This window comes from Panthera leo, chromosome B4 (genome assembly GCF_018350215.1).
Source record: "Panthera leo isolate Ple1 chromosome B4, P.leo_Ple1_pat1.1, whole genome shotgun sequence".
Classification (NCBI taxonomy): Eukaryota; Metazoa; Chordata; class Mammalia; order Carnivora; family Felidae; genus Panthera; species Panthera leo.
Window position 1 is genome coordinate 125,660,833 of NC_056685.1, and position 25,751 is coordinate 125,686,583.

General features: G+C 47.0%; 1 protein-coding gene across 6 annotated transcripts in view; it reads left to right on the forward strand.

The window, feature by feature from the left end:
• RFX4 (regulatory factor X4) overlaps window positions 1-25,751 on the forward strand; it is a 143,680-nt gene that overhangs the window by 40,260 nt on the left and 77,669 nt on the right. For 4 of the 6 annotated variants that reach the window (XM_042947604.1, XM_042947605.1, XM_042947606.1 and 1 more), the window contains 3 exons: window positions 1,775-1,898; window positions 20,594-20,655; window positions 25,111-25,324. In XM_042947604.1, the coding sequence (XP_042803538.1) occupies window positions 1,775-1,898; window positions 20,594-20,655; window positions 25,111-25,324 (400 nt within the window). Of the gene's footprint in view, window positions 1-1,774; window positions 1,899-20,593; window positions 20,656-23,049; window positions 23,240-25,110; window positions 25,325-25,751 lie in introns of those variants that run through there. The other 2 variants (XM_042947609.1, XM_042947610.1) reach the window with 2 other exon arrangements.

The following is a 25,751-nucleotide window of genomic DNA, read 5'->3' on the forward strand; positions in this document are numbered from 1 at the left end:
TGAATGAATATATAACTGCAACGATCCATCCACCAGACACTTAATTGAGCATCTGCTGTGTACCAAGGAATATGTTGGCCTTCAAGGATGCAGGAGTGACTCAGACACCATGCCAACCTCAAGGAATTAGGTCACCCAGAAAGGATTGCATAAACAGTTTCCCGGAACACTTCTAAAAAATGATCAGGAGTTACTCAGTGCTCCCCTTCCCAGAAGAAGGGGGACTAGGTGAGGTGATGAGACCACTCAGCACCAGGCTTCTTCATTTATCTGGGCGTGCCTAGGGTTATATTCATTGGTAAGGTTTGGATGTGAAATGATTCAATTGATTTTCTTTCAACCACATGCTGGAATGAGCACAGTGAGCACTGCCCTTTCAAGTGGCCACCTCAGGAGGCCGTGTCCTCATTCTGCTTCACAGTCACGGCAGGACTGGACCACTTCTTTGGCAAGTGCCCCTGAGAAGTTAGAAGCCATCTGAGGATATTTATTTCACTGCTCTAGAATCTTGCCTTATTTTTGTCTCTGCCCCCACTCCCCACCCCACAACAAATGTTTGAGATGAAAGGGCTATTCCAGTCACTTTATTCCTCAAACTTGGTTCCAAATGACTTTGGGTCGTTTCCAAAAATCCAGTTTGTGATCCAGAAAGAAATATCTTCTGTTCGTGAGTTAATTGAACAGTGTGTGCCCCAGGCTCTGAAAGCAGCAGGCCCAAAGAGACGTCCCCAAGTTGTCATGTGCCCTGGCAGTTCTGCTGGAAGAAGTGTTCTTAAACCTTCAAGGTGTCTATGAAAAAGGGGGCAGGATTCTTTTTGATGCCTACACTCTGGTGTTTAGGTGAAAGAGGGGAAAATAGGATAAACTGTATCTAGTTTATTTTTATATCCCAAGATCGAGGACCCATTCAGGACATATGGGCACCCAAAGATGTTTTAAGGAGAGGATAGTTGTATGATGGTGAGGTCCAACACCTACTAAGTGTTTATCGTGTGCCAGGCACCATGCCTGCACATGTCACACGTTCGACTGTCACAACAGCTTATGAGGCGATCACAGCCAGCACCTCCAAAAGGAAACCCTACCTAAGGGTAAATAACTTGCTCAAGGTCACCAAGCCAGCAAGTGACAACACTGGGGTTTGAATCCCCATGGAAAGTCCCTACCCTAAACCCTTAACCTAGGGTCATTACGAAGGTGATGGGTATAGAATCATAATTCCAGCACGGCAGAGGCGATCCTGAAGAAACCAGAGGGTTCGGCTCCCGCTGGGATCCTAAAACCTTCCTTCAGTCAGTGGATTACTGGCTGTCCCACTGTCTGGTTTCTCCTTGGGTGTTTGTTTTCCCACGGCTATCCCACCGCACTGCTCTTGTTAGCAAAGACGCTCCAACACTGGGACACCTGTTAGAAATGGCTACATGAGTGAGTGTGTGGTTCGAAGCTCGGCTGACTGGGGCACCTACAGGATCCTGTATCACTTTGGGAGTTTGGGGGAACCTGATCCACCCAGAATGTGGCCAGACCAATGGCAGCATGGAAGAGAGGGACTGGGAATTTGAGCTGAAAGTGATCCGAGGTCACACAGCCACGGGGGCTAGAAGTCCGATCCTGCCGACCTACCAACTTCACGCGTGACCATGTGGCTTTGTCCTCCTGGGCTTCAGTTTCCCCATCTGTAGGAAGACTTCTCTTCAAGTCCTCCTCTGGAGGAGAGCTAGAAAGACCATGCCCTTCTTGCTTGAGGCTTGCTCATTGGGCATTCATTCCACAGGCTGGAGGAGAACTATGAGATCGCGGAGGGGGTCTGCATCCCTCGCAGCGCCCTCTACATGCATTACCTGGACTTCTGCGAGAAGAATGACACCCAGCCTGTCAACGCGGCCAGTTTTGGAAAGGTGAGTCCAGCCTCCCCAGGCTTATTCCTATCCTTCCCCACTTCCCAGTAATTTATGCACAGTTCTTAATCATTTTGAACATCTTAATTGCTTTTTTTTTTTAATTTTTTTTAACGTTTTTATTTATTTTTGAGACAGAGAGAGACAGAGCATGAATGGGGGAGGGGCAGAGAGAGAGGGAGACACAGAATTGGAAGCAGGCTCCAGGCTCTGAGCCATCAGCCCAGAGCCCGACGCGGGGCTCGAACTCACAGACTGTGAGATCGTGACCTGAGCCGAAGTCGGACGCTCAACCGACTGAGCCACCCAGGCGCCCCTTAATTGCTTTTTTTTAAAGTTGCTTTGGTAACTTAAATACTTTGGTAACTTTGCTATAATACTTTGCTGTAAAAAGTCCAAAGGCTTACTTGCAAGGTAATACCAAGCCCAATACCAAAACAAAGTAATACCGAAGTATGAAAACTTCCACACGATTCAGACAGGTCATAGAGTAAAAAGGGAACACCTAACTGGGCTTTCGTCAGTACTCAATTTGCAGGAAGTGACTTCTTTCCTTCCGAGGGACAAATATTAGACTCCCAAGTGTGTTCTGTGTCTGTCAGTGAGTCTGGGGCAGGCAAACTGCTTGTGTCTGTAATGTGAAAGCCTTGGAGAAGCTGGAAGATGGCCTTATATCATTAGCTTAGAGATCTGAGAATCCTCTACTGGGAGTGGTCTTATTTGCAATATTACCGCAGGCTTGGCTGCTGTCTGTCTCATGACAAAAACATTTTCCACACTTAGGACTATGTCCACAAAAACTCATTGTCACTGATCATTCACATTTAACAGGCCAAGGAGAGATGTTGGAGCACTCTTTCTTTTTTTTAATGTTTATTTTTGAGAGAGAGAGAGAGCAGGGGAGGGGCAGAGAGAGGGATACATAGAATCTGAAGGAGGCTCCAGGCTCTGAGCTGTCACACAGAGCCCGATGCGGGGTTTGAACTCACAAACCGTGAGATCGTGACCAAGCCAAAGTCGGACGCTTAACCAAGTGAGCCACCCAGGTGCCCCAGAGTACTTTTAAAGACTGATCATTTGTCTATTTGATAGATAAAAATATGGATTTTTACACCTGCAAAATACCCAATTTAATTTGAGACAATACATCCGAACTGTTTCTCCTTAGCTTCTTTTTCCTATGTATAGTTTTTTACTGCATCCACTAACAAAAAGATAGGCAGGCTGATTTGGCACCACCGTTCCTCACCAGTTTTCTGAGTGTGGGCGTAACACGACTGAACCGGCAAAAACAAGTCACTGTTTAAGTTTCGGGAATTCCCTTTTCCCAACAGATAAAATCATCAGCAGGAAAAAGAGAAAAGAGAGTAGTGTCAGGTCTGAGCCCACCCCCCTGGAGGGTTTAAAACTGAGTGGCTGGGAATTGGCTCCACTCAATAAATGGGAAGATGCTCCGTGGTGACTTAGGGAAGGGCATATGTTTTTGTGATGCATTAACCCTGTTCTTCATACGTGATAATAATTTTTTTTTTACGTCAGTGGAGACACCACCTTTGCTGTTTCTTCCGTTTGTGTCTTCAGTCCATCAGTGTTGGCTGAGATGGGCTGCGTGGGCGGCACTGTGTTCTGGGGAAAACGAGAAGGGAATCCAGTATGGGTCCCGCTTGTGGAGAGGCTCACGGTCTAGGGAGGGAGTCGGTGAGCTCCTCAGCAGGTGGGAGACGGAAGAGCACACCCGGAATCCAGGGGATCCTGGAGCTTTGTCACACGTCTGGGGTCCTGGGACATTCACTCGCATCCACACTTCCTCATGGCGGCCACAGTGGAGAGTCCAGGATAGGGCCTCAGATGGAGGGACAGGTGGGGTGAACCAAGAGATCAAGAATCTAACTCTCCTGGACTAACCCCTTCATTTCTCTGAGCCTCAGCCCTCTCTGCTATGAACTGGGAATCAACCCCTCCCTTCCTCATGGGGATGCTGCAGGATTCAAGGGAGATGATTGTCAGTGGATGATGTGTGGTATATGTATGTCCCTGTCCGGGGCAGGCAAGTGGCTTGGCTTGTAATGCAAAAGCCTTGGAGAAACCAGGAAATGAATCTTCAGGTACTATTCCCTCAGTCATCTGATAGGTCAGGTACAGTGACACCCACACGTGCCATTGCAGTTGTTGTTACGAATTTCCCCATGAGCTGTTTGTGCACAGATTCTGGGGTGGGGGAAAGACTATGAAAACACAAATCCTCGCCATATCTAGAAACTCCATTTTGCCCAAATAAGGACCTTTTCTTTCCTTTTTCTCACTTCTGTAACACTATTGTCAGCTCAGGGTTTCCTTGACTTTGTGATCTAGGTAAAATCGATTTAACTCAGCCCCTCCTCTCCACTCCCTGGGTGTTAGCTTTCTCAGACCCACCTTGACCTGAGACTCTTTCTTCTGTCTACACCACTTCTCTCTACCTGTGCTGTTCAAGACGGTAGCTGTGAGCCACATATGGTTGTTCAACTTAAACAGAATTAAAAATTCAGTTCCTCAGTCACATGAGCCATATTTCAGATGCTCACTGGCCGCATGTCACTAGAGGCTGTCGTATTGGACAGTGCACATAGAACATTTCCATCATCACAGAAAGTATTCTTGGACGGCCCTGTTCTGAACCACCATGAGCCAAGGATGAAACTCAGAGTCCTCTTTGATTTGCACAAGACAGCCCGCAGAAAGCATTTGTGACCCCAGTAGACTGAAGTTTGAAGGAGGGATTTACATCCCGGACAGCATCTAATGGAACAGACATCCCCATTCCAGAATGCTCTCCCACCTCCATACCACACTGGAGGCTCCCTGGGCCTCCCCCTGCCAGTTCCCCACAGCCAGTCCCAGCCCCCTCTGCTCTGCCACCCCCCCCTTTCCCCTTCTGCCACCTCCCACTGCTCAGCCCCCCTTCCTCCTCGGGACAACCTCCACCAGATCTCCTCTGTTCTCTAATCCTTGGTCCTACTGACATCTATGTCCACAGGTCTTACTTTCAAAATATTGTTTTCAAATAATAACTTTTCTCTCTAAGAATTACAGTGCCAGCTGCTTCCAAAGTAGTCATTAAAAAAAGACATCCAAACTCAGTCCAAAAGCAATGACATACTCTAATGGTATTAAAAGCACAAATGCAAAAGTGCTTTGCAGGTACCTTGCCATTGATTTCAAATGCACTGGAAATTCAGGCTGTCCTTCCAGCCACAGAGGACAGAAGGAGCCCGCTGAGGGTTTCTACACTGAGCTTGTTGAACTGAAATCCCGGCCATGCTCGCCCTTCCTAAGGGCTCCCAGCTGCAGCTGCCATCCCCCCGGAGAGAAAGGGACTGGTTGTTCTGTAAAGCCTGGGGTGTAATTGTGGGCAGCCTTCCTTTGAGCAGATCCATCCAAACTTGCTGCTATTCATCTATGAACTTTTAACTCTGCGTAGGCAAGGTTCAGTATTTCAGCTTCATTTTTAGAGAAAAATTTGGTGATAGTCTTCCACCACCCGCCGCCCCGCCCCCGCCATCCCGGCAACCCCCCACTCTCCTCCCCAGCTTGCAAATGGGCTGAGGTGAAACAGCATCAGCGGTGAGGCTCTCCGTCCCCCCTCCCGTGTGGCCTGGTGGGGATACTGTCCTTGATAAAGCGAGTGGACGGCAGCAATGGTTTTGCTGCAGGGAAGAACTGAAAGAGATCCTCTTTCCAACACTGCGGCCAAGCCCCATAAGCACTGGCTTCCAGTAAGCCCGTATTGACTTTGGGTCCCAGAATTGATTGAGGCATCACAGAGAATGCTGAAGCTTCAAGCTGTACTGGGCTTGTGCCTGCCTTTCTGTTGGCTAGGGTAACGAAAGGTCACCCGGCTTGGAGTCACTTCACTTTCCTGAGCTCCCATTTCCTTACCTCTAGACGGGAATAATCCCTCACAAATGACTCTAGGGATAAAATGAGACGCTGCTTAGGAGAGCATTTTTAACATTGTAAGGCATTCTACCAATGGAAGAAGCCACCGTTATCTAAAACTGGCCTCACTCCATCCTGTTTCCTCTGTTTCCTACCATGCTTTTTCTTTATAGCACTTATAACTGTCTGAACTGTTACATATGTGATATAACTAATATATTACATGTTATATGTATAATTATCTGTATGGCATCATTGCCTGTTATTCTACCTCAATATATTACAGATAATATTCATATGACATAATATGTATGTACATATATATGTTAATCATATATATATATGTATATCTATCTATCTATATATCTATATATATCTGTTAGTTGCTTGTGTTTTATTTGCCTCCTTCTCTAGAATGGAAGCTCCATGAGGCCTTTTTTTTGTTCACTATGCATCCCTAACTCCCAGAATAGCGCCCGGCACATGATAGACCCTCAGATATTTATTGAAGATTGAATGACTTGTGTTATTGCTATTTGCCAAGGACGGTGAAATCATTTGATACACGTGAATGTGTTTAGCCTGTCTGATGCCCATATGAAACAGGCATTGTATCAATTTTCCATTACCCATTTGCTGGGCACGGATGAACTTGTCCAGGTACCAGTGGAAACTGGTTGTATTTTCACTTACTTTGAAGGGCTACCTTCAAAGTCCTCTGCTCAGCTGTCCTGCTCTGTCCTCCGATGACATCACAGGGAAACCCCACAACATCCCAACCATGTTCAGCCACCGTATTGGTGTTGGTTAGAAGATTAACTCATTTTCAGCTATGAAAAAGCCCCACTTGGTCCAGTTTAAAACGTCCATCTCCCATGCAAGGCAGAGCCTCTCCCTTCCTGGGGCTCAGAATTTGCTCTGTCAAAGAGGGGCAGGGTGGGTGCTTCCTTCCTCTCTCTGTCTTCTGCCTTCTCCAGGGCTGGAGCAGAGGGGCATCAGAGGAGGGTGAAAGAAGGAAAGTCAGCGGGACTCATTTTGAGGGCTCTTCCCGCCAGCGCCCTCTGCTGGAATGGCCATCCATCCGGCTGCAGGAATGAGTCCAGTCATGGGTTGGGGGGAACCCCGTGGATCTCCATCCACAATGGCTGAAGGGATGTGCTCTCCTGACTTTCCACCACCCACCCCCAGGCTGCTCTTGCTCCTCCGCTGAGGATCCCCCATCCGGCTCCGTTCTAGTGTTGGAGGGTTTTAACCAGCTCACTGCATACCTGCTCTTACACCCTGATTCTTAGAGATGCCCAGATGAGCCCCCACAGATGTAACCGGTGTGTGGAACGGGACGAACTCAGCAGTGTACACACAGAAAGTGATTTTGCTCACGCTATGGCCCAGCCTCCTTCCCTGACCCCCGGTGGCTTCATGGCAGGCTTAATTGCTGTTTGATTCTTGATTATAAAAACAAGCCTCTTTTCAATAATGTAGGCTCTCTGTTAGACATTGAAGTCTGGTCCAGGGCTCCAATCAAAACCTGCAGCCTCACATCCACTTGGAAACTCCTCCCAGACTCGCAACTCAGCCCTGACCACGTGTGGCCTGAGGACCTGCAGAGGGGAAGCGGGGCATGTGGTCTGACCTCCTGCTCTTCCCTGACCTTTTTCTCCTGCTGCTGGTGCTTACAGGCTTGCCAGGTTGAGAAAAAAAAATACTTCCAAAATGGTAACCCCATTTCTCTAGTAAAAAGCAGTAAAGTAAATTTTTAGAGAACAGTGAGTGGAACTGTAAATTGAAACAAAATCATGGGGATCAGAATTGGCCTACACGTGACATCATACCCAGCTAAATTGTCCAAGCTTATTTTTTTTAATGTTTATTTATTTTTGAGAGAGAGAGGGAGACAGAATCTGAAGCAGGCTCCAGGCTCTGAGCTGTCAGCACAGAGTGGGGCTTGAACTCACGAACTGCGAGATAATGACCTGACACTTAACTGCCTGAACCACCCAGGGATCCCTAGATTGCCCAAGCTTATTAATAGACCATTCTTTTTAACAGATGTTAGAGAGCTTTTTATAAAATTAATAAAAATAGCAAATACCTAGGGCTTTCTATGACCTGGCACTCTTCTAAGCATTTTACATATATCTGCCTCCTCCAAACTACTCTATGAGGTAGGAACTTTTGTTATCCCCATTGTGTAGATGGGTGAACTGAGTCCCAGAGAGATAAGGTAATTTGCCCAAGGCCACACAGACAGTAAATGGATGTGAACCTGGAAAGTCTGGCTCTAAGAGTGCATGCACTTCAACTTATCTCAGTTGCCCCAGGGCAAGTTATTTTGGGGGTAGGGTATGTATGTGGGGGGGGGGCTGGAGGTAGGTGTATGTGGAGAACAAAATACTGGGCCTTTTGACCTTGGTGCAGTCGTTAGCCACCACCTGGCACCTGTTAGATGATGGAATTTGGGACTGAAATCTCGGCCTGTCTCTCAGAGGCATGAGTGCTGGTATCACAGTTGAGAAATGCCCCCTCAAATCTTTCCCCACCCAGGTGTTCTGGGCACTGTGAACCCTGCAGCCAGTATTTCCCATGCTGGTTCCCCCTCGACACTTGTGTTCCCCCACTTATTAGATACTCATTTATCTCGATCCCTTGTGGCCCCAGCTCTGTGCTGGCAGATGGGAAGTAGGGTGAAGAAGATAGTCTGTCCTCGAGGGGAGTGGGCTGCAGAAGGGACACGTGCCCATGAGAAACCGCAGAACAAGACGGCAGATGTGCCCCTGAGCTGGAACACCCATGACTGGGGGGGACAAAGGGAGGAGACTTCTGCCTCCTTAAGGGTGGGGGGTGACTGGTGGCCTGAGAATGAGGTCAATCTGGGAAGAGCCCCAGGGATGCACTACTGCCCTCTCCCGACCTGCAGCCTTGTGGGATCCACGGAAGCTGAGGAAGGTGTTTTGATTTCACCAAATACTTCTCTCTCCTGCATCTCCACTTGGTTTTTTGGGGGATCTCTAAGCAAAAGCTCTGCCTTCACAAAGGTGGAGCATCTCTATGTTTAGCAGCAAGCTAAGCTTTTTCAGAAAGAAAAACCGGGCCTCAGATTTCTGAGCCAAGAGCACATCTCTGACTTATAAGCAGATTGCTTTCCACTTACCTGTCACATGCATTGCAGAGAGGTTGTGAGGCAAAAACTTGTCTCCCTCAGCAGACCTTTAATGAGGCCCCACCATGGGCATTGGCCAGGAGTTTCCAATAATGCCAGGTTTTGAGTCCTCAACTTGAGGATCCGTTGCCCTTACTCTCTCTGTGACCATGGACAGGTCCCTTTCCCTCTCTGAACCTCAGTCCCTCCATCTATCAAATGGGGAAGTCAGTCTACAAACATACGGGGATCTTTACTGCATTAGTTGGAAATACTTTTCAGTTAGAAACTGGGATGGGCAGTGACGCCGATTCTGTGCCAAGCCCTCTGCACACACTATCTCGTGCAGTCCTCACCCAGCCCTGTGAACTGGATGCTCGTTTTGTTCCCTTTGAACAAAGATGGCATGGCTGACTCCACGGCTACTGGAACCTTCCCTGGGAAGTTAATTCTGGGTGGAAATCAGAAGGTGGATCAGTTAGGAATTGTATTGTGGGGCTGTGGGTGAAAAATGTCCCTCTCCATCCCCAAACAGTGACTTAAATAAATGAGTGGTTTTCCTTTTCTTCACATTAAATATAAAAGATGATAACCCAACACCGGCATAACAGCCCTTTAAGAGGATCGGGAACCTGGGCTCCTCCTCTTTCTATGCCCTGCCATTTGTAGCGGATGGCTTCCAACTTCTGTATCACCTCATGGTCCAAAGTGGCTGCTGGACAACAAAGGCTTATATTCCAGGCCAGAAGGGGGAAAAGGCAGTAAGAAGAGACAGGTCAAAACTCCAGCCAAATCGGCTATCTTCAAGAGCCTTCCCGGAGCCCTGCCCAGTGATCTCCCCTATATCTCACTGGCTGCCCTTGGTTGTCAGGGAAGCAGGAAAATGTAGACCATCGCCTCCTGGAATAAAAAATTAGAGTTTGGTTAGCAAGGAGAAAGGGGTAAACAATGAACCATTTTATCCACATATGAGCATTTTAGAAATACGTGTATTCATTTTTTTTAAACATTGAGCTATAATTAACATATAACATTGCATTAGTTCTAGGTGTAGGGCATAATGGTATGATATATGTGTATAATGTGCAACAATCACCAGATAAGTTCAGTGAACATCTGCCACTACCCAGAGTTATAATTTTTTCTTTCTTGTGATGAGAACTTTTAAGATCTACTCTCTCAGCAGCTTTCTTTCTTTTTTTTTTTTTAAATGTTTATTTATTTTTGAGACAGAGAGAGACAGAGCATGAACGGGGGAGGGTCAGAGAGAGAGGGAGACACAGAATCAGAAGCAGGCTCCAGGCTCCGAGCTGTCAGCACAGAGCCCGACGCGGGGCTCGAACTCACAGACCGTGAGATCATGACCTGAGCCGAAGTCGGAAGCTCATCCGACTGAGCCAGCCAGGCGCCCCTCTCAGCAGCTTTCAAATGTACAGCACAGTATGAACTACGGTCACCATGCTGACAGGTGATGTCCTCAGGACATTTTTTTATCTCACAACTGGAAGTTTGGACCTTTTGACCCATTTCCCCCACATTGTCCCTGTGTGTCCTTTTATAAGTGTCACAACAATGAAATGGAACCCAGGATTCTGAAAACATGTATGGAATACTGTCAGGTTAGGAGCCCAGGAGAAGGACACAGGTGGCACAGAGTGATCACTTAAAGACAGTGGGCAGGTAACGTGATTTATAGTCAGCTCGTCAGCAAGAGGCTCTCGTGGAAGGGCACTAGACAGTCTAGCTAGGAGATAGTGCCATTTGAATACGTGGAGAGGCCATTTAGCCTCGAAACTGTGTGTCCCCTGAAGGCTTTGTTGATTTCCGGAACCCTCCGTTCCTTTGATTAAGTCCGTAAAAATGCAATTAGAACAGAGCAGGATGAGTCATTAATATATATCGGTTACTGACATACCAATATAAAGGAGTTTAATCTATTTCAGGGACTTGGAGATTGGTTGGTGAGACCCCATCATTTTTTAGCTGAGGGAATTGAGAGGAATTGAGTGGTTTTCCGCAGGTCACACATGGAGTGGCAGGGCTGGATCTAAGGGGTGGGGGAACACGGGATGCCCGCTGTGGGGCAGGGAGACCAGGAAGCAGCAGGGAGACCAGAGAAGGGGAAGCTGGGGCGACAGATGTATGAATTGAATGTATTTATATGCTGCCTTTTCCTCGTGAAGACTTGTAATTGGCAGTTGGGGCTGTGGGTGGCTCCTCCTTGAATGCTTGGCTCCTTCCTCGCTGCCGGCCATGCTCAAGCGATGCCAGAAAATGCCAAGTGTGTTCTGGGGACCGGTGCTTGGGGCAGCTGCGTATACCTGGGGTAGGAGCCAAAGATCCTTCTTGCTTGACGTGCCTGCCCTCTTCCTCAAGAGTCCTTCCATTCCCCTCACTGACCCCAAGTCACGTGCAGGGCCCTGCGAGGGCGCAGGAAGATGAAGGTGCTCTTGAGGCATCAGGATCCTTCAAGAATGCTCTGTTTCCAGTTTTCAAAGGAAAACACTAATTCCATTGATGGAGTTCCCTGCAACTTTAAATTCCTGCGTGTGTTTTTCTTCACCTTGAGTATCTGCTGTGGGGTGTCCACGTCAGAAGGTCTGCTTTCATACCCGACCCCACAGTGTGTGATTTCAGGTGTCTGTCTCTACGTGTCACGCAGTGCCCAAGCTCAGAAGTCAGACTGTCTGGGCTCGAGTCCCATCCCCACCAGTTACCAGCTGGGTGAGCTCAGACGATTTCCACACCACTCTGGGCCTCTCTCAGTTTCTTCATCCAGAAAATGGGAACATGGCAGCAACCGCGTGGAGAGTTGTTGTCATAATGGCTATTGGGGGAGGGGGCTTCCTCAGCTCAGTGCCTGGTAAATGTAAACACTCCGTGCATGTCAGCTATGATTATGATTTCAGTTCACCATGGCAGCACTCCATGACTTTGATACATCGTGTTTTTAATATATCACCGCTAACATCGATGTTTTGGCTCTTCCCGCTGCTCTTCCTTCTGAACAATTTTGAGAACAATTGTTCTAAAAATGTCCTGCCTGGTGCGCATGCTGCCATTACCACCCTCACCCGCTCCTGTTGTCGCCTTCGGAGTTATTCCGGTCTTGACTTAACCTGTAGCTTATGTAACTCACCTCATTCTAGCTAAGCCCGTGTGTGAGGACTGTTTCTTCTTGTACTTAAACACGTGACACACCATCCAGGCAGCCTCAGGATGAGACTGGGCTCACGTATGGGTTGGGGGCTTCTCAGAATTGTCATCCACGGTACCTACCTCTCGAGGGACAACACGTTAGCTGTTACGCTTGCAGCTCCGGGAGTTTTCACAGAATCCTTCATCAACCCATGCACGGGATTTGAAATTCCATTTCTGTCTCATCGCACTAGATAGGAGTTTCTCGTAAATATGTGAAATTTCTCTCGGGGGAATTTCCTGCAGCCACCCCCCCCCCCCCCAGCACCTGGCGCCTAGTAGGTGTTCCCAGAAAACTCTTGAATGGCCAGAGGTGCATCAAGATAGTGTAATCGCTTTGGCAAACACCCATTTCAAAGTGAAAGCATAGAGGCAGGCTGTTTCAAAATCCTTATTGATACCACTAACTTAATTATATTTTCTTCTCTGCTAAAGGGGTGAGGTCTCTCGTCAACAAAGAAAGTGAGTACGTTTCTCACTTTCACACTTGAAGTTGTGACAATTAGAATCCCTTGGAACAACCTCTTTTCTTAATCATCTCTTTCTCGTGTTCAAAACAATTGTGCGTGTGTATTTTTAAGAGAAGGCACAGGACTTTTGCAATACATAGTTACAAAACAACTTGCCCTTATACTGAATTTCTCACCTCTTGCTATTTGAAAAGCCCCTCTACTTTTCCCACACCCAAAAAACCTCTCAACTCAGACCCACAGCTCTTATTTTTGAACTGTTCTGAGCGTACTTGACTCCTTATACACATGAGTTTGTCTCTTTCAAAGTGTGGGAGGATGTGCACTTATCCCATTACCTTGGAACTCCTTTTGGATCAGTCCTTGTTGGTGGCAAATCGTTGCCTCCTGAGGGTGGATTGAATTTTTGGAAACAACCACAGCCTTTTTTCAAAGCCTGTCCCTGATGACTTAAGTTTGGAGATCAAGCTAGATCAAGATCATACACTTTGAGATCAAAATCAAACAAAGCCTGTCTGTAAGAGTAACAAGACAGAGTGGCTTTCTGGAGTGTCTGTAAAGGTGTCCCGAGGCGGCATCTAGACAGGACATCAGGGTTTTCACACACAGTTAGTGGACCCCTTGCTGGCTCCCATGGGTACCAGACATATTGAAGAAGAGGAGAGACAGTCGAACTAGAGTCTGTGAATCTGAGGAGGCTTGAACAGACGTAGATCCTTGTATCTCATCTGTGAAATGGGGATCACCATATTTTTCCTCCAGCATCGTCTTTAGGATGAAATCAACGTTGCATGTCAGACACCTCATCCAGTGCCTGGTTCTTGCTGATGCTCAGGGTGGAGGCTGCTCTTCTTTCCCTCCTTCCCTTCCTTCTCTTAAAGGCGGTGGGGGGGGGGGGGGGGGCGTGGTTTGAATATGTCATTTCAGAAACACATGCCTAAAACTCACATTTCTTGAAAGGCTGTACCCACGAAATCATGTCAGGAGAGCCCACGTGTGGAATTGCCTTCAGCCTAGAGCCACACGTGGATGACCGGGGAGAAGAGTGGACAGGAGAGATGGATAGCCTGGCCACCACCACCTAGAAGAAATCCGGCAGCTCCAGGGAGGGGAGTTCTGCAGGGCTGCTCTGCTTCCCACCCCTAGCCCCATGGAGCCCCCGGCCCTGGCTGCCTTGGCTGAAAGGGAGAAGGGTGGGATTCCCGAGTAATTAAAGGGAATTTGGAAGGCTGGGATGTTGCGGAATGTTAGATCAGTAGCTAGAACAGCATGTGGTGTTCTTTAGGCAGGCTTCATTGAATCCATACAAAAAGAGAAAGAGGGGCTGCCTGCCGCCTGCTCATTTATCAAACAGCGAAACTCAGCTTTCACAGCTCCACAAAAGTGTTTGACTGTTTGCTGAGTCTTGCTGCAGAAATTAAAAGCTGAACAGCCTTAGTGGGGCTGAACCGACCCTGCATTTTGAGACTCAAACTAAATTGTGCTGGGCTTTCAGATTCTGGGACCAGCTGATTATTTGGTGACAAGAGAAGAGAATAATTTGTAATTTGCAGCCCGTAAGAAACACTTAAAAAAAAAAAAAAGGCAGCAAACCCCCTTCCCACAGGTTTTTGTTGCGGCTGGAAGGAGGGGTGCAATCTGTAACAGCCCTTTCTTTGCTCAGAGTGGGAAAAGTCTTGACCTCCGTTTGGGAAGAACGTGATGCTGTACGGCGTCCCCCACCCCCCACCCCCTACTCAGCAAACGTCCCTTCCTCTTAGTTCCCTGTTTGAAATCATCTTTCTCTCTTTTCGAGGAGGAGGAGGAGAGGATTTGTCTTCCAGGATTTCTAGATAAAATGTGTTGTCACAAAAAGAACTATATATTCTAACCGTACGAGTAATATTGCTTGGGAGACCAGGATATACCACAGAAGTCTGAAAAAAAAAAAAGGAGTTCAATGAGGATCCTCCGAAAATCCATCAAAGGATCTTACTAGAGGGTGCCAATGAAGAGAACGGGCTAGAAGAGGATGAGGACCATGGAGACAGAGCGGGGTGTTAACACACGTGGACCCCTCTGCTTCAGCGCCCTGCCTGGAAGCAGGTCACTGTCCTGTGCAGTTTTGAAAGCGCGCGGAGGCAGAGCTCTTACCCTCCTTCCTGCTCCCATCCCAGGCTGATGCGGCCCAGGAGGCAGGGCTGGGCATCCATTCCCTAACTCCTTTGGTACCCCCGCAAGCCTGTGAGATTAGCTGAGCCAGTGTTTTATCTCTGTTTGATAGACAAGAAACCTGATGCTCAAATGGAAGGTCTCTTTTGGCCCTTCAATTTAGCACATTTTTTAAAGTGATAATAGCCTTCTGCACTTCATAGAAAGCAACTGACGGTACCTCTCACAAACCTTGAAATATTTCTCCCCTTTAATCAGGCAGCTCCATATTTGAGAAACTATTATAAAGGGGGGAAAAAACCAAAATACTGGCCAATAAAAATAAAAATTGGGGCATGTAGGTGGCTCAGTCAGTTAAGCGTCCGACTCTTGGTTTTGACTCAGGTCATGATCTCACGGGTCGTGAGACCAAGCCCTGTGTCAGGCTGTGTGCTGACAGTGCAGAGCCTGCTTGGGATTCTCTCTCTTTCCCTCTCTCTGCCTGTCCTCTGCACGCTCTCTCTCTCTCTCTCTCTCTCTCAAAATAAATAAATTAAATAAAAAGAAAAATCATTATCCAAAAAGTACTGCTTATAGCATTATTTACGTTAATACAATATTAGAAACAACTTCTGTGGCCAGCCAAAGAGAGGGGCTTCATTTATTCTTTGATTTATTGAATCAATGGATTAAGGTACTGAGCCATAATGTCTCCTGCCTGGACTACACAGTGGCCTTTACGTGGTCTCCCTGTTTCTACCCTTGCCCCCTGACGTCACTTTTCCATCCAGCAGCCAGGGCTGTCCTTTGGAAAGGTAAGTCAGACTTATTCCCCACTTTCCTGCTTGGAGCTCTCTAAGGTTTCCCCATCTCATTGTGGGTAAAAGCAGAAGTGCTCATAAAGACCTACAAGGCCCCACGTGAACCATGCTCCATCAGCCACTCCTGACCTCCTGTTCTCCTGCTCTCCTGAGCACTTACTGTGCTCCAGCCACTTGGCCTCCTTGCTCTTCTGACATGCATCAAACAAGCTCCTACCCCAGGGTCTTTGCACTGGCTGTTCTCTGGGCTTGAAACCCCCCCTCCCCTCCACCACCACCACCATATCCATGAGGCTCATTCTCGCATTTCCTTCAGGTCGCCACTCTAATGCCACATTACCACTTAGCCCTTATCACCGTAAAAAAACAACAAAAAAAAACTCTCCCCCCACCCCTACCTTCTCCATTCCACTCACGCTGTTCCTTTTGTTCCTCTCTGTAGCACTTAACCTGATACAAGATATATTGACATTTTAATTAATTTATTTTTGGTCTTCTCCCACTAGATGTAAGCTTCCTCACCAAAGGCTGTTTCTGTTCAGCTCAGTGTTGTGTCCCTCAGTGCCTAGCAAAGTGTCTGGCATATAGGAGGAGCTTAGTAAATAGTTATTGTTGAGTGAATCCAAACTATGTACCGTCAGGCAACCTATTGTGGCTCTTGGGGCCGCAGCTCAGTGTAGGCAGTGAGCAGGCACCTAGTGTTTCCAATGAGGAAGTGAAATGGTCATGTTCAGGGCAGCCAAGTTAGGAGGGTGTGTCTGTGGTCCGGGTGAGGCCAGGGTGGGCTAGGGGCGCCGCGCGGGGACAGAGAGAAGTGGCCGGGCTCAGCAGGCGTCTTCGTCAGAATCAGTGCGACATGGGGTTGTGCAGGGTCGGGAAGAGAGAGCACAGTCTCTCCTCTTCTGTCTTGGGCGACTCAGTGGAGTGTGGTGCTGGCCACAAGATAGTAAAACTGCGCATATAGATCCACACATTATTCAAAAGGAGTAAGTAAAACCCTTGAGCTATGGAGGAAATCCTAGGATGAATGGATCTGTGCATTTGAAGGCCCTATTCCACAACTTGATAATTCCTCAAGATCATAGCACAGAGAATTGCAAACACACTGATTGTATGTTTTATTGCCTCTTCGAGGTAGAACAGACAGCTTCTGAAGGCTTTGTTTCCCCGGGAGCTTTTTAGAACATCTCTAGACCAGAGTCTGTGGCCCTAGTGCCTAGTACCTAGCCTGGGGCCAGGATATTATGTAGGATGCCATTTGGATAAATACCTAGATTCAGAATTTTATACTCATTCTCTTAAATCACATAATGATAAAGCTTAGCATCCCCCCCCCCCTCAAATGCTGCTTTTAAAAATTATCTACATATTGTTTGCAGGGAATAGGGAATGATTTATTTATATTTTTAAAGAAAAGAAAAAGAAAAACAGCCACTATAACATTCTGTAAGATTTTTGGTGCTTCCTTCAAGGTTATCGTGAATGTCTTTTGTGAATTAGGAATATTTCTTTTTTTTTTTTAATGTTTATATTTGAGAGAGACAGAGACAGAGTGTGAGCGGGGGAGGGGTAGAGAGAAAAGGAGACAGAATCCGGAGCAGCCTTCAGGCTCTGAGCAAGCTGTCAGCACAGAGTCTGACGCGGGGCTTGAACTTACAAACTGTGAGATCATGACCTGAGCTGAAGTTGGACACTTAGCCAACTGAGCCACCCAGGTGCCCCTAGAAATATTTGTAATGAGAAAATCCTTTTCTATCTGGAAAAAATGTTGACCTTGTATACAAATGCTATACAAAAATCTTTTTGTTCTCATAACAATCCTACCACCTTAATAGATATCCATTTTTACTTTTCCACGTTCCTTTTCCATTTCCTATATTTGTAAAAACAAACTATAAGCACAGTATAAATGTAGTTTTGAGGTATACTGTTTTATTTAACATCATGTCATACATAAGTTTTCTGTGCCGTGACATAATTTTTGTTACCGTCATTTTTAACACCTGCATAACGGTCTATTGAATGTATATATGATCATTTATTTAACCAGCTCCCTGTCATTGGACCCTTAATGCTGCTTCCAATTTGTCTCTCTTATTAGTAACCCTGCACGTAGCTTCTTCATGTTTCAGATTATTTCCTTGGAATTCATAGATCAAAAAGTATGAATATTTTGTGGTTCGTGAGATGTATCGTAATAATGTTTGGGGAGTGGTAGTACGATAATAAATAATGTCATGAGCAATCTTTGAGAGTTTCAGTTTTGCCACACCTTTGACTGCACTTGGTAGTATCATTTTCCAAATGCCTGCTAATATCAGAACATTAAACATGGTACCTCACTGTCGTGCCTGCAGTATGGGGGAAATGTCCTAGACCAACATGCAAAAAAGATCTCTGCTCTTCCTAGGCAGCTAGTGTGTGTTTATCTGATGGGTACTGGGACTCCCATGACTTTACTGTATTGGTCAGGTAGCAAACTCTGAACCCAAATCATAACCCACTTTTAACCCGGACCTCATCTTCACGCTTTGTGTTATTTTCCCTCGACCTGTATCGGAATATCTGTAGCCGTTCAGGTTTGTACCGTTGTGAACAGCTCCTTCATATCTTGGCTCTGAAATCGGTTCTGTGATGAAAGTCTGGAGGGTGTACTTGGCCGGAGGTGGTGAGGCCACTAAAACCGTGGTGCGCACCTTGGGGCAGAGTGCTGTCGCTGGGACCCCACCCCGAATACTGCATTTCCCTCAGGTCACAGCATTTTGAGAGGGACGTAGTCCAAGTGAGGACCCATATCCTCAGCTTATGGGAGTGAGGGTGAGAGAAACCAGGGCTGTCTCTGTCAATACAGAAAGATTTCAGAGAATTCTGAAACCGTATCATCGCTGTGAGCGAACATTTTAGAAGGGCTTTTTGATTTCCCAAAGTAGTATCGTCATGTTATCTTATTAGATTTTCTAACCATCCTTTTAAGGAATGCATCTTTTACACCCATTTTCAGATGAGGAAATGCTGCCCCGTTATTCACACCGGAGGTAGCTTCCCAATGTACAGAAATGGTCGATCCTTACTTCACCCATTCCAGATTCTCTGTCCACTTCCTTCCATCCCACTGATGCCAGTTTAGTTGAGGCCACCAGCACCTATCCCTCTGATCTGGGGATGAGTATGTAATTTTTAAAAACTGTTTATTCATTTTTTGAGAGAGAGAGTGAGAGAGAGAGAGAGAGAGAGGGAGGGGCAGAGAGAGAGAAGGAGACACAGGATCCAAAGCAGGCTCCAGGCTCCAACTGTCAGCACAGAGCCCAACACAGGGCTTGAATTCACAAACTGTGAGATCATGACCTGAGCCGAAATCAGACGTATAACCTACTGAGCTACCCGGGTGCCCCTGGGGATGAATATATAAACCCCTGAGTCCCCAGACATCAGAGAGGTTAAACAGCACCTCCATGTTCGAATAACTAACAGGGTCACAGTAAATGTCAGTTGAATGACTGAGCAGGTCAGTCACTGAGAATAGCAGTGTGGATGGGACAGGGTGTGCTGGGTCAGGAGAGACTCATCTCTGTCTCTGAGAAGGCACTGTATGTTCATGCCTCACCAGGGAAGTCGGCAGGCGTGTCTCAACTCACGAAGGGCAGCTTGCGCGTGGGGTCTCCCTGACCGTGCCTGCCCGCGTGGTGCTGTTCTAAAAGGGGAGGGAAGCTGGAAGAATTTTCTGGGACTTCAGAAGTGGTCCGTGGAAGTAAAAAGGAATGAATGATCAGGACAGTCAGTGGTAATAATGGGTAACGTTTATTGAGGCCTTACTAAGTGCAAGGCATTGTTGCAAATTACCCACATATGTTTACTTATAGATTTTACAAGAATTCTCTAAGGTAGGGCTTATCGTACCTATTTTACAAATGAAGAAACTGAGCCATTTGAATGCCTAAATAAGGGTCCCCAGCTAACAAATGGCTAAGTTTGGATCTGTCTAATCCAGGGAGCCGAGTTCCAAAGCCCTCACACGGAACCCCTGCATTATCCTGCCTATCCACAAACATCATCTCTGCAAACACCAAGGATGAGGCCTGTTGGTTGTGTCTTTATTTGGCAGACGGCCTCTCCTCCCAGGTTGCTTGCAAATCCATATGAATATCCTGGGCAACACTGCAGAAGAGTCAAGGATATACCCTTGGGGCAGAGGTCGGGCTTCATTCCTCCACTCAGCAGCATGGTTTGAGCTCCTCACCTGGGCCAAGCCCTGGGCCAGGTGCCTGTTCCCAAGGAGCTTATGCTGAGGTAGGGGGAGACATCAAATAGGCACGCAGAGAGTAAGTGAACAAGGTAATTTCAGAGAGTGCGGAGTGAGAAGAAGACCATGCAAAGCAGGGCCACGGGATGATAAAGGATTGCTTGTGCTACTCCTGCTGGCTCGTTAGAGGAGGCCTCTGGGCAGAGGCCTGGATGTTGTAAGAAAAGGAGCCCGTCCTGTGAGGATGTGATGAAGTTGCACTCCTGGCAGAGGGAGCTGCCCTACAAAGGCCCCAGTGGGTAGTGAGTCTAGTGTGTCTCAGGAATAGTAAAAAAGAAAAAGAAAAAAAAAAGCCAGCGTGGCTGGAGTCTGGTGAGTAAGGGTGAGTCATAGGAGATGAAGGCCAGGAGGTAAGAGCAGGGACTCGTTAAAGAGACTGAGGGTGGGTCTTTGTCCCAGGCGCGATGGAGTCCATTGGAAGGCTCTAAGCAGGGCGGTGACATGTTCTGGATCAGCCAGTACTCCCCCTACATTGTGAGGGGGGGGGGGAGCACAGAGCAGCCAAGTGAGACCCTTTCAGAGTACAGGGCCTCACAGTTACTCCAGTGCTCCCCTCCCAGCTCCCTAACGCCCGTATCCTCTCCAGGGTCCCGATGGGCTCTTGATAGGTTATTGCAATCAAGGACACATGCGTTCCCCCTTAGGATTGCTGTTTGTAAAATCAGTCGCTGTGCTCCCCGCTTTCCCCACGGGTAACCGGTTCTTGTGTTGACTTACAGATCATAAGGCAGCAGTTTCCTCAGTTGACCACCAGAAGACTCGGGACCCGAGGACAGTCCAAGTAAGCACCGGCAGCCATTGTGCCTGCAGAACGCACGTCTCTGAGTCAGGCTCGGGCCCCAGGCCTTTGATCCTGAGCTCAGTTCACAGGCCCGGCAGGAAGTCTGTGCCTGGCACGAAGAGCTTTAGACAACAGGCCCCCCTCTCCCAGGACGCCCAAGAGAGGGGCTGCCCGAAACCCAGAGCCATCTGGCCCAGCTGTTTTAAGGAATCCAACTTAGTGCCACCCTGCCTTTAGATGTGTTTGTCAAATGGTCCAGGGCATCACTTAAAAGAGCACTTTGTGGCTTCTTGGACAATTTCCAGGTTACTTGGATTGTTTCACTGAACGAATTCTCTGCTCTGATAGTATCCATTCGGCAGAGAAGCAACCTGTACCAGTCCCCGCAGGGGAGATGGGACAGAGAGGTCCAGCCATGCCCTGGTACACAGGGCGCAGTGCCTCCCAGCCATCAGTTTTTGGGAACTGACCAACCCGTCCTTGCTTCACATTTTGTGTTTCGGATGTGCGGCATGAGGTGTAGGTCACCTGCCCTCACGGAGCATATGCTCTGGTGGGGAAGACAGATCAAAAAGAGATAATCAGATTGTGTCAAAGAGGCTTGTTGTAGAGTAACAGGAGGGTAGCCTAGTTTAGAGAGGGTAGCCTGGGAAGTCCTTCCTGGAGGAGTCCTGAAAAGTGAGAAGGATGTGTGGACCCCTTCTCTTAGGTGTGAATTGGTGGGAAGGGAATCTCTGCCTTCGCAGCACAGGACTTATAAGACTTGCCTCAAGGGATATTTCAAAAGTTGCTGGACGTTAACAGGTGTTCCATGGAAAAGGTCTGTTGGCCACGTAAGTTTGGGAAACACTGAGTTCAACAGGTTCCTTCGTGCAGGACTTTTCAGAACCTTTATTATGTTGATTACTTGGTGACTCCACTAGAGGGTGCCTTATCATGCAGCATTTCTAAACATTTTGACCATGTTGAGTAGCAGATCGGCACATACTGACTTAAAAAAACACCGACACTTAAACAAACAACCATATAGAACTAGTAACACTTGAAACTGAGGGTACTTCAAAAGCAGCGTGTTCCATACTGTCACCTCACTCCCCCCTGCTCCTGCCATCTCTGGGCAGCATTCTTTTTGTTTGTTTGTTTATTTATTTATTTTGAATGGGGGGAGGGACGGACAGAGAGGGAGAGAGAGAATCCAGCTGGCTTGAGTTGTCAGCACAGAGCCTGACATAGGGCTCCATTACGAACTGTGAGATCGTGACCTGAGCTGAAATCAAGTCGGATGTTCGACTGGTGGAGCCAACCCGGTGCCCACCGTGCGCAGCATTCTTATCCTCCGAGGGTGAATTTAACTTTGGAGTCAAGTTAGGTAAAGAAAGTGGGTGATCATACTGGGAGAAACCCTTTTTGGTAAAGCTCTGAAAATAGGACTGTGTGTGTATGTGTGTGGCTCAGAAGCTCTGGGGGCAATTTTCAAAGAGATTTACAGAAAATTTTGAGCAGGGGACATTTTGGAATAAATTTCTAATAATTTTCCAAGGCGACTGACTGCTCTGAAGAATAAATCTCATCCATAAAGAAAAATTCCAGTTTCTAAAATTTAAAACTTAAAAATGAGGTGTCAGTCTTGTGAAGAGTATAGAGTACAAAACCAGATGCCCCCTTACTTATTTGCTGGTAAGCATGTGGCTGGTACGCAAGGGGCAGTTCAGTCCAGATATTAAGTGGGTGGTTGGAAGAATGGGGCAAGTCTTTGAAGAGATACGTTGTTGCCCATCTCTAAGGAGAGTAGAAATAGACTGTAGAAATAGATACATAGTAGAGACAGTGAAGAAAGATAATAAAGATAGAAGGGCTTCCTATCCTACAGAAACTTGGAGAAAGTTTCCCTCTGTCTACATGTGAGAGCCTGTTTTTATTTATTTTTTGTTGTTTTTGTTTTTGTCTTCTTTAACCCAGAAGTTAACGAATTGGGCGGTATCTTCCTTAAAAATTTGGTGGTGTCAAATTGATAGCTCAGTAAGGAACCAGTGCAAAGGTAACAAGAAGGTTTAGTGTCCAACTTGGCCTTCTAGAGAAAATCCCTCGGCACTTTTACCTGGACAGAATCAATCAGGGTGACCGTGGAGTGTGTTGACATGTCTATAGAACTGAAATAGAAAAACCGAGAAGTGATCAGAGCAATAGCTTGGCTGCAGTTGCTGATTTCAGCAACACACGCTGGGGAAAATCAAGAAGTGGTATGATCTGAATGTGTTGTCACTACCTTGATCTTAAGAGATTATAAAGGGGGAACTTTGTTAAGGTTAGGGAGGCGTGTCCTAACTGCCCGGCCCCCTGGAGAGCCCGGAACCTTCCCCTCCCCCGCCCAGACGGTGGCTCTCTGGGAGGCAGTTATGACAGTTGGGAAGTAGAAGGTGCAGAAGACAGAGAGCAGCTCAACACAAAGAAGAACTTTCTGATCACGGTCCCGACCCAAGATGAACAGGGCTGCCTTCGGAGGGCCTGAGTTCTTCGTCCCAGGAGGCATTCAGATGGAGGCGAGATGCCCACTAAGCAGAAATATCACCGAATGGTATCAGGAGTAAGGGGGGTGGGGAGAAGGGGAGGTTATGTGTGCTCATCTCCCCTCCCCGGGAAGCCTCTTCCATAACTCAGAATGCACCAGCAACCACATCTCCACAAGCAGAAACGAGTAATTGATGTGTTGTACAGAGTTTCTGAAAGCGAGGACCATGAGTTACTTACATTAGCGTTGCGGTGCAGAAATCTAGACTAGAAATCTATGTCTAGAAATCTAGACATACTAAATCAGAATCTTCGGGGGTGGAGCCCAGGAGTCTGTCTTTTAATGTTTTGTCGGTGATTCTTATTAGTAGTAAAGTTTGAGAATCACTGGCTTAGTGGTTAGCGCACTTCAGAGGTTCAAATCCTGTGTCCACTCACTGCGTGATCATGGGCGTGTGACTTAAATTCCCTGGTCCTTAAGTTTCCTAATCTGCAAAATGGGGATAATACTTAATTCCAGCTTTACAGGGGCTTTGTGGGATTGAATAAGGTAATATGTGTAAAGCACTTTGCACCATGTTAGTTGCTATGAAGAGCATTGATTTACAAGAGTAGAGAATGACACTGACTGGGGATCATAGAGCCACAATGTATGCAGACGCTCAGCCTAACGGGCTTGTCAATCTTAAACTGATGTGCGTCTGCGTTAGCTTGTGGTGCTTGTGTCGGTGCTGATTCTTGGGCCCCACTCCCACCTTCTGAATCAGCAGGTGTAGGAAGGGAGGGCCTAGGAATCTGTATTTTTATTATGCTCCATAAGTGACTCTGACGTACCTCCCAAGTCTGTAACAGCAGTCCTGCAGTGTTTTCTGTTAGGGCAGTGGAGGGGCTTTGTGGTCAGACCCGTCTTTTTTTTTTTTTTTTTTTTTAATTTTTATTTGCATTTATTTATTTTTGAGAGACAGAGAGCACAAGTGGGGAGGGGCAGAGAGAGAAGGAGACAGAATCCGAAGCAGGCTCCAGGCTCTGAGCTGTCAGCACAGAGCCCAACGTGGGGCTCGAACTCACAAACCGTGAGATCATGGCCTGAGCTGAAGTTGGATGCTCAACCAGCTGAGCCACCCAGGCGCCCCAGACAGACCCGTCTTGAAGAACCTCTTCCCAACAGCTGGATGACGGAGAGCAAATTACTCTCAGGCTTTCTTGCTCTCCATTTTCTCATCTGTATAAAGACTGTAGTAATCCCTATTGCAGAGTATTATGTTACAAATTAAAGTAGGTAAAGTAGTTTGCAAAGTGCCTAGTATGTAGCAAGTGCTCAGTAGCTTGTAGCTAGCATCCAAACAAAATGTGCCTTCCATCCCTCATTAGTCTCTATTGAAACCGTTGCTGTTATTAAGCCCATTTGAGTTAATAAAAAGTTTCAGTCTTTTACATTCAGTGCCAACTAAGATACTGAGTCTATCTTTTTAAAGAGACGGTTCTTTGAGGCTACCATTTATTGATTAAGAAAACATGGGCCAAATGAATTTTTGTTGGTGGTACAGTTAGCAGTTGCAAACACACCCTTTTTCCTGGGTCTCCACAGAAAAGGACACTCAGGTTCTGAACTTCTGGGATCACATTTGGGGCTAGATATAAGAGATTAAATATAAATGGAAATTTTTTTCACCCCCCTTTCTGCTTTGCAAAGTATTTGACTTAACATTTTCTGTAGGAGGCAATTTTGGTTATTTTTACCTGCCTGATTGATGGCTGCAACATGGAACTTTGGTTTAATTCTAGATTTCTGAGATGTCAAGTCTCACAGGAGAATTAACTCTTCTAGCCCAGGGAGGATAGGCCCAGCCATTCTGGTCTTGGGTACCCCTGCCCAGGAAACTCTACCTGATAACAGTACATGTGGGTCTCTCTCTCTCTCTCTCTCTCTCTCTCTCTCTGGCCCAGGTACCATTACTATGGCATCGCGGTGAAGGAAAGCTCCCAGTATTATGATGTGATGTATTCCAAGAAAGGAGCCGCTTGGGTGAGCGAGACGGGCAAGAAAGAAGTGAGCAAACAGACGGTGGCATATTCACCCCGGTCCAAACTTGGAACGTTGCTGCCAGAGTTTCCAAATGTCAAAGATCTAAATCTGCCAGCCAGTCTGCCTGAGGAGAAGGTGACCACGTCTGAGGTGTTGCTGGGAGTGGGTGGCCCCCCTTTCTCTCTTCTCTCGCACAACGCACACAACCCCTCTCCCTCTCTTTTTCTCTCTCAGTGCAAAATGGTGAGTTTAAAAATGTAAAGATAGAAATCCGAGTAAAATGTGGACTTTAGTTAACGACAAGCTGGCTCCACGCTGACACCAGTAAGCCCGATGTGGGGCTCAAACTCACAAACCGTGAGCTCATGGCCTGAGCCAAAGTCAGATGCTTAACCCATTGAGCCACCCAGGCACCCTGATTGTTATTTTATAGGATAAAGTTTATTTTCCCATGTGCTACAGAGGATGTGGTAAAACCTTAGTGCGATAGACAAAGAAATCTTTATAGGTACAGGGAATCAGATAGTTTGGGTCAAAGGGTCTTTGCAGGAAATTCTGACCT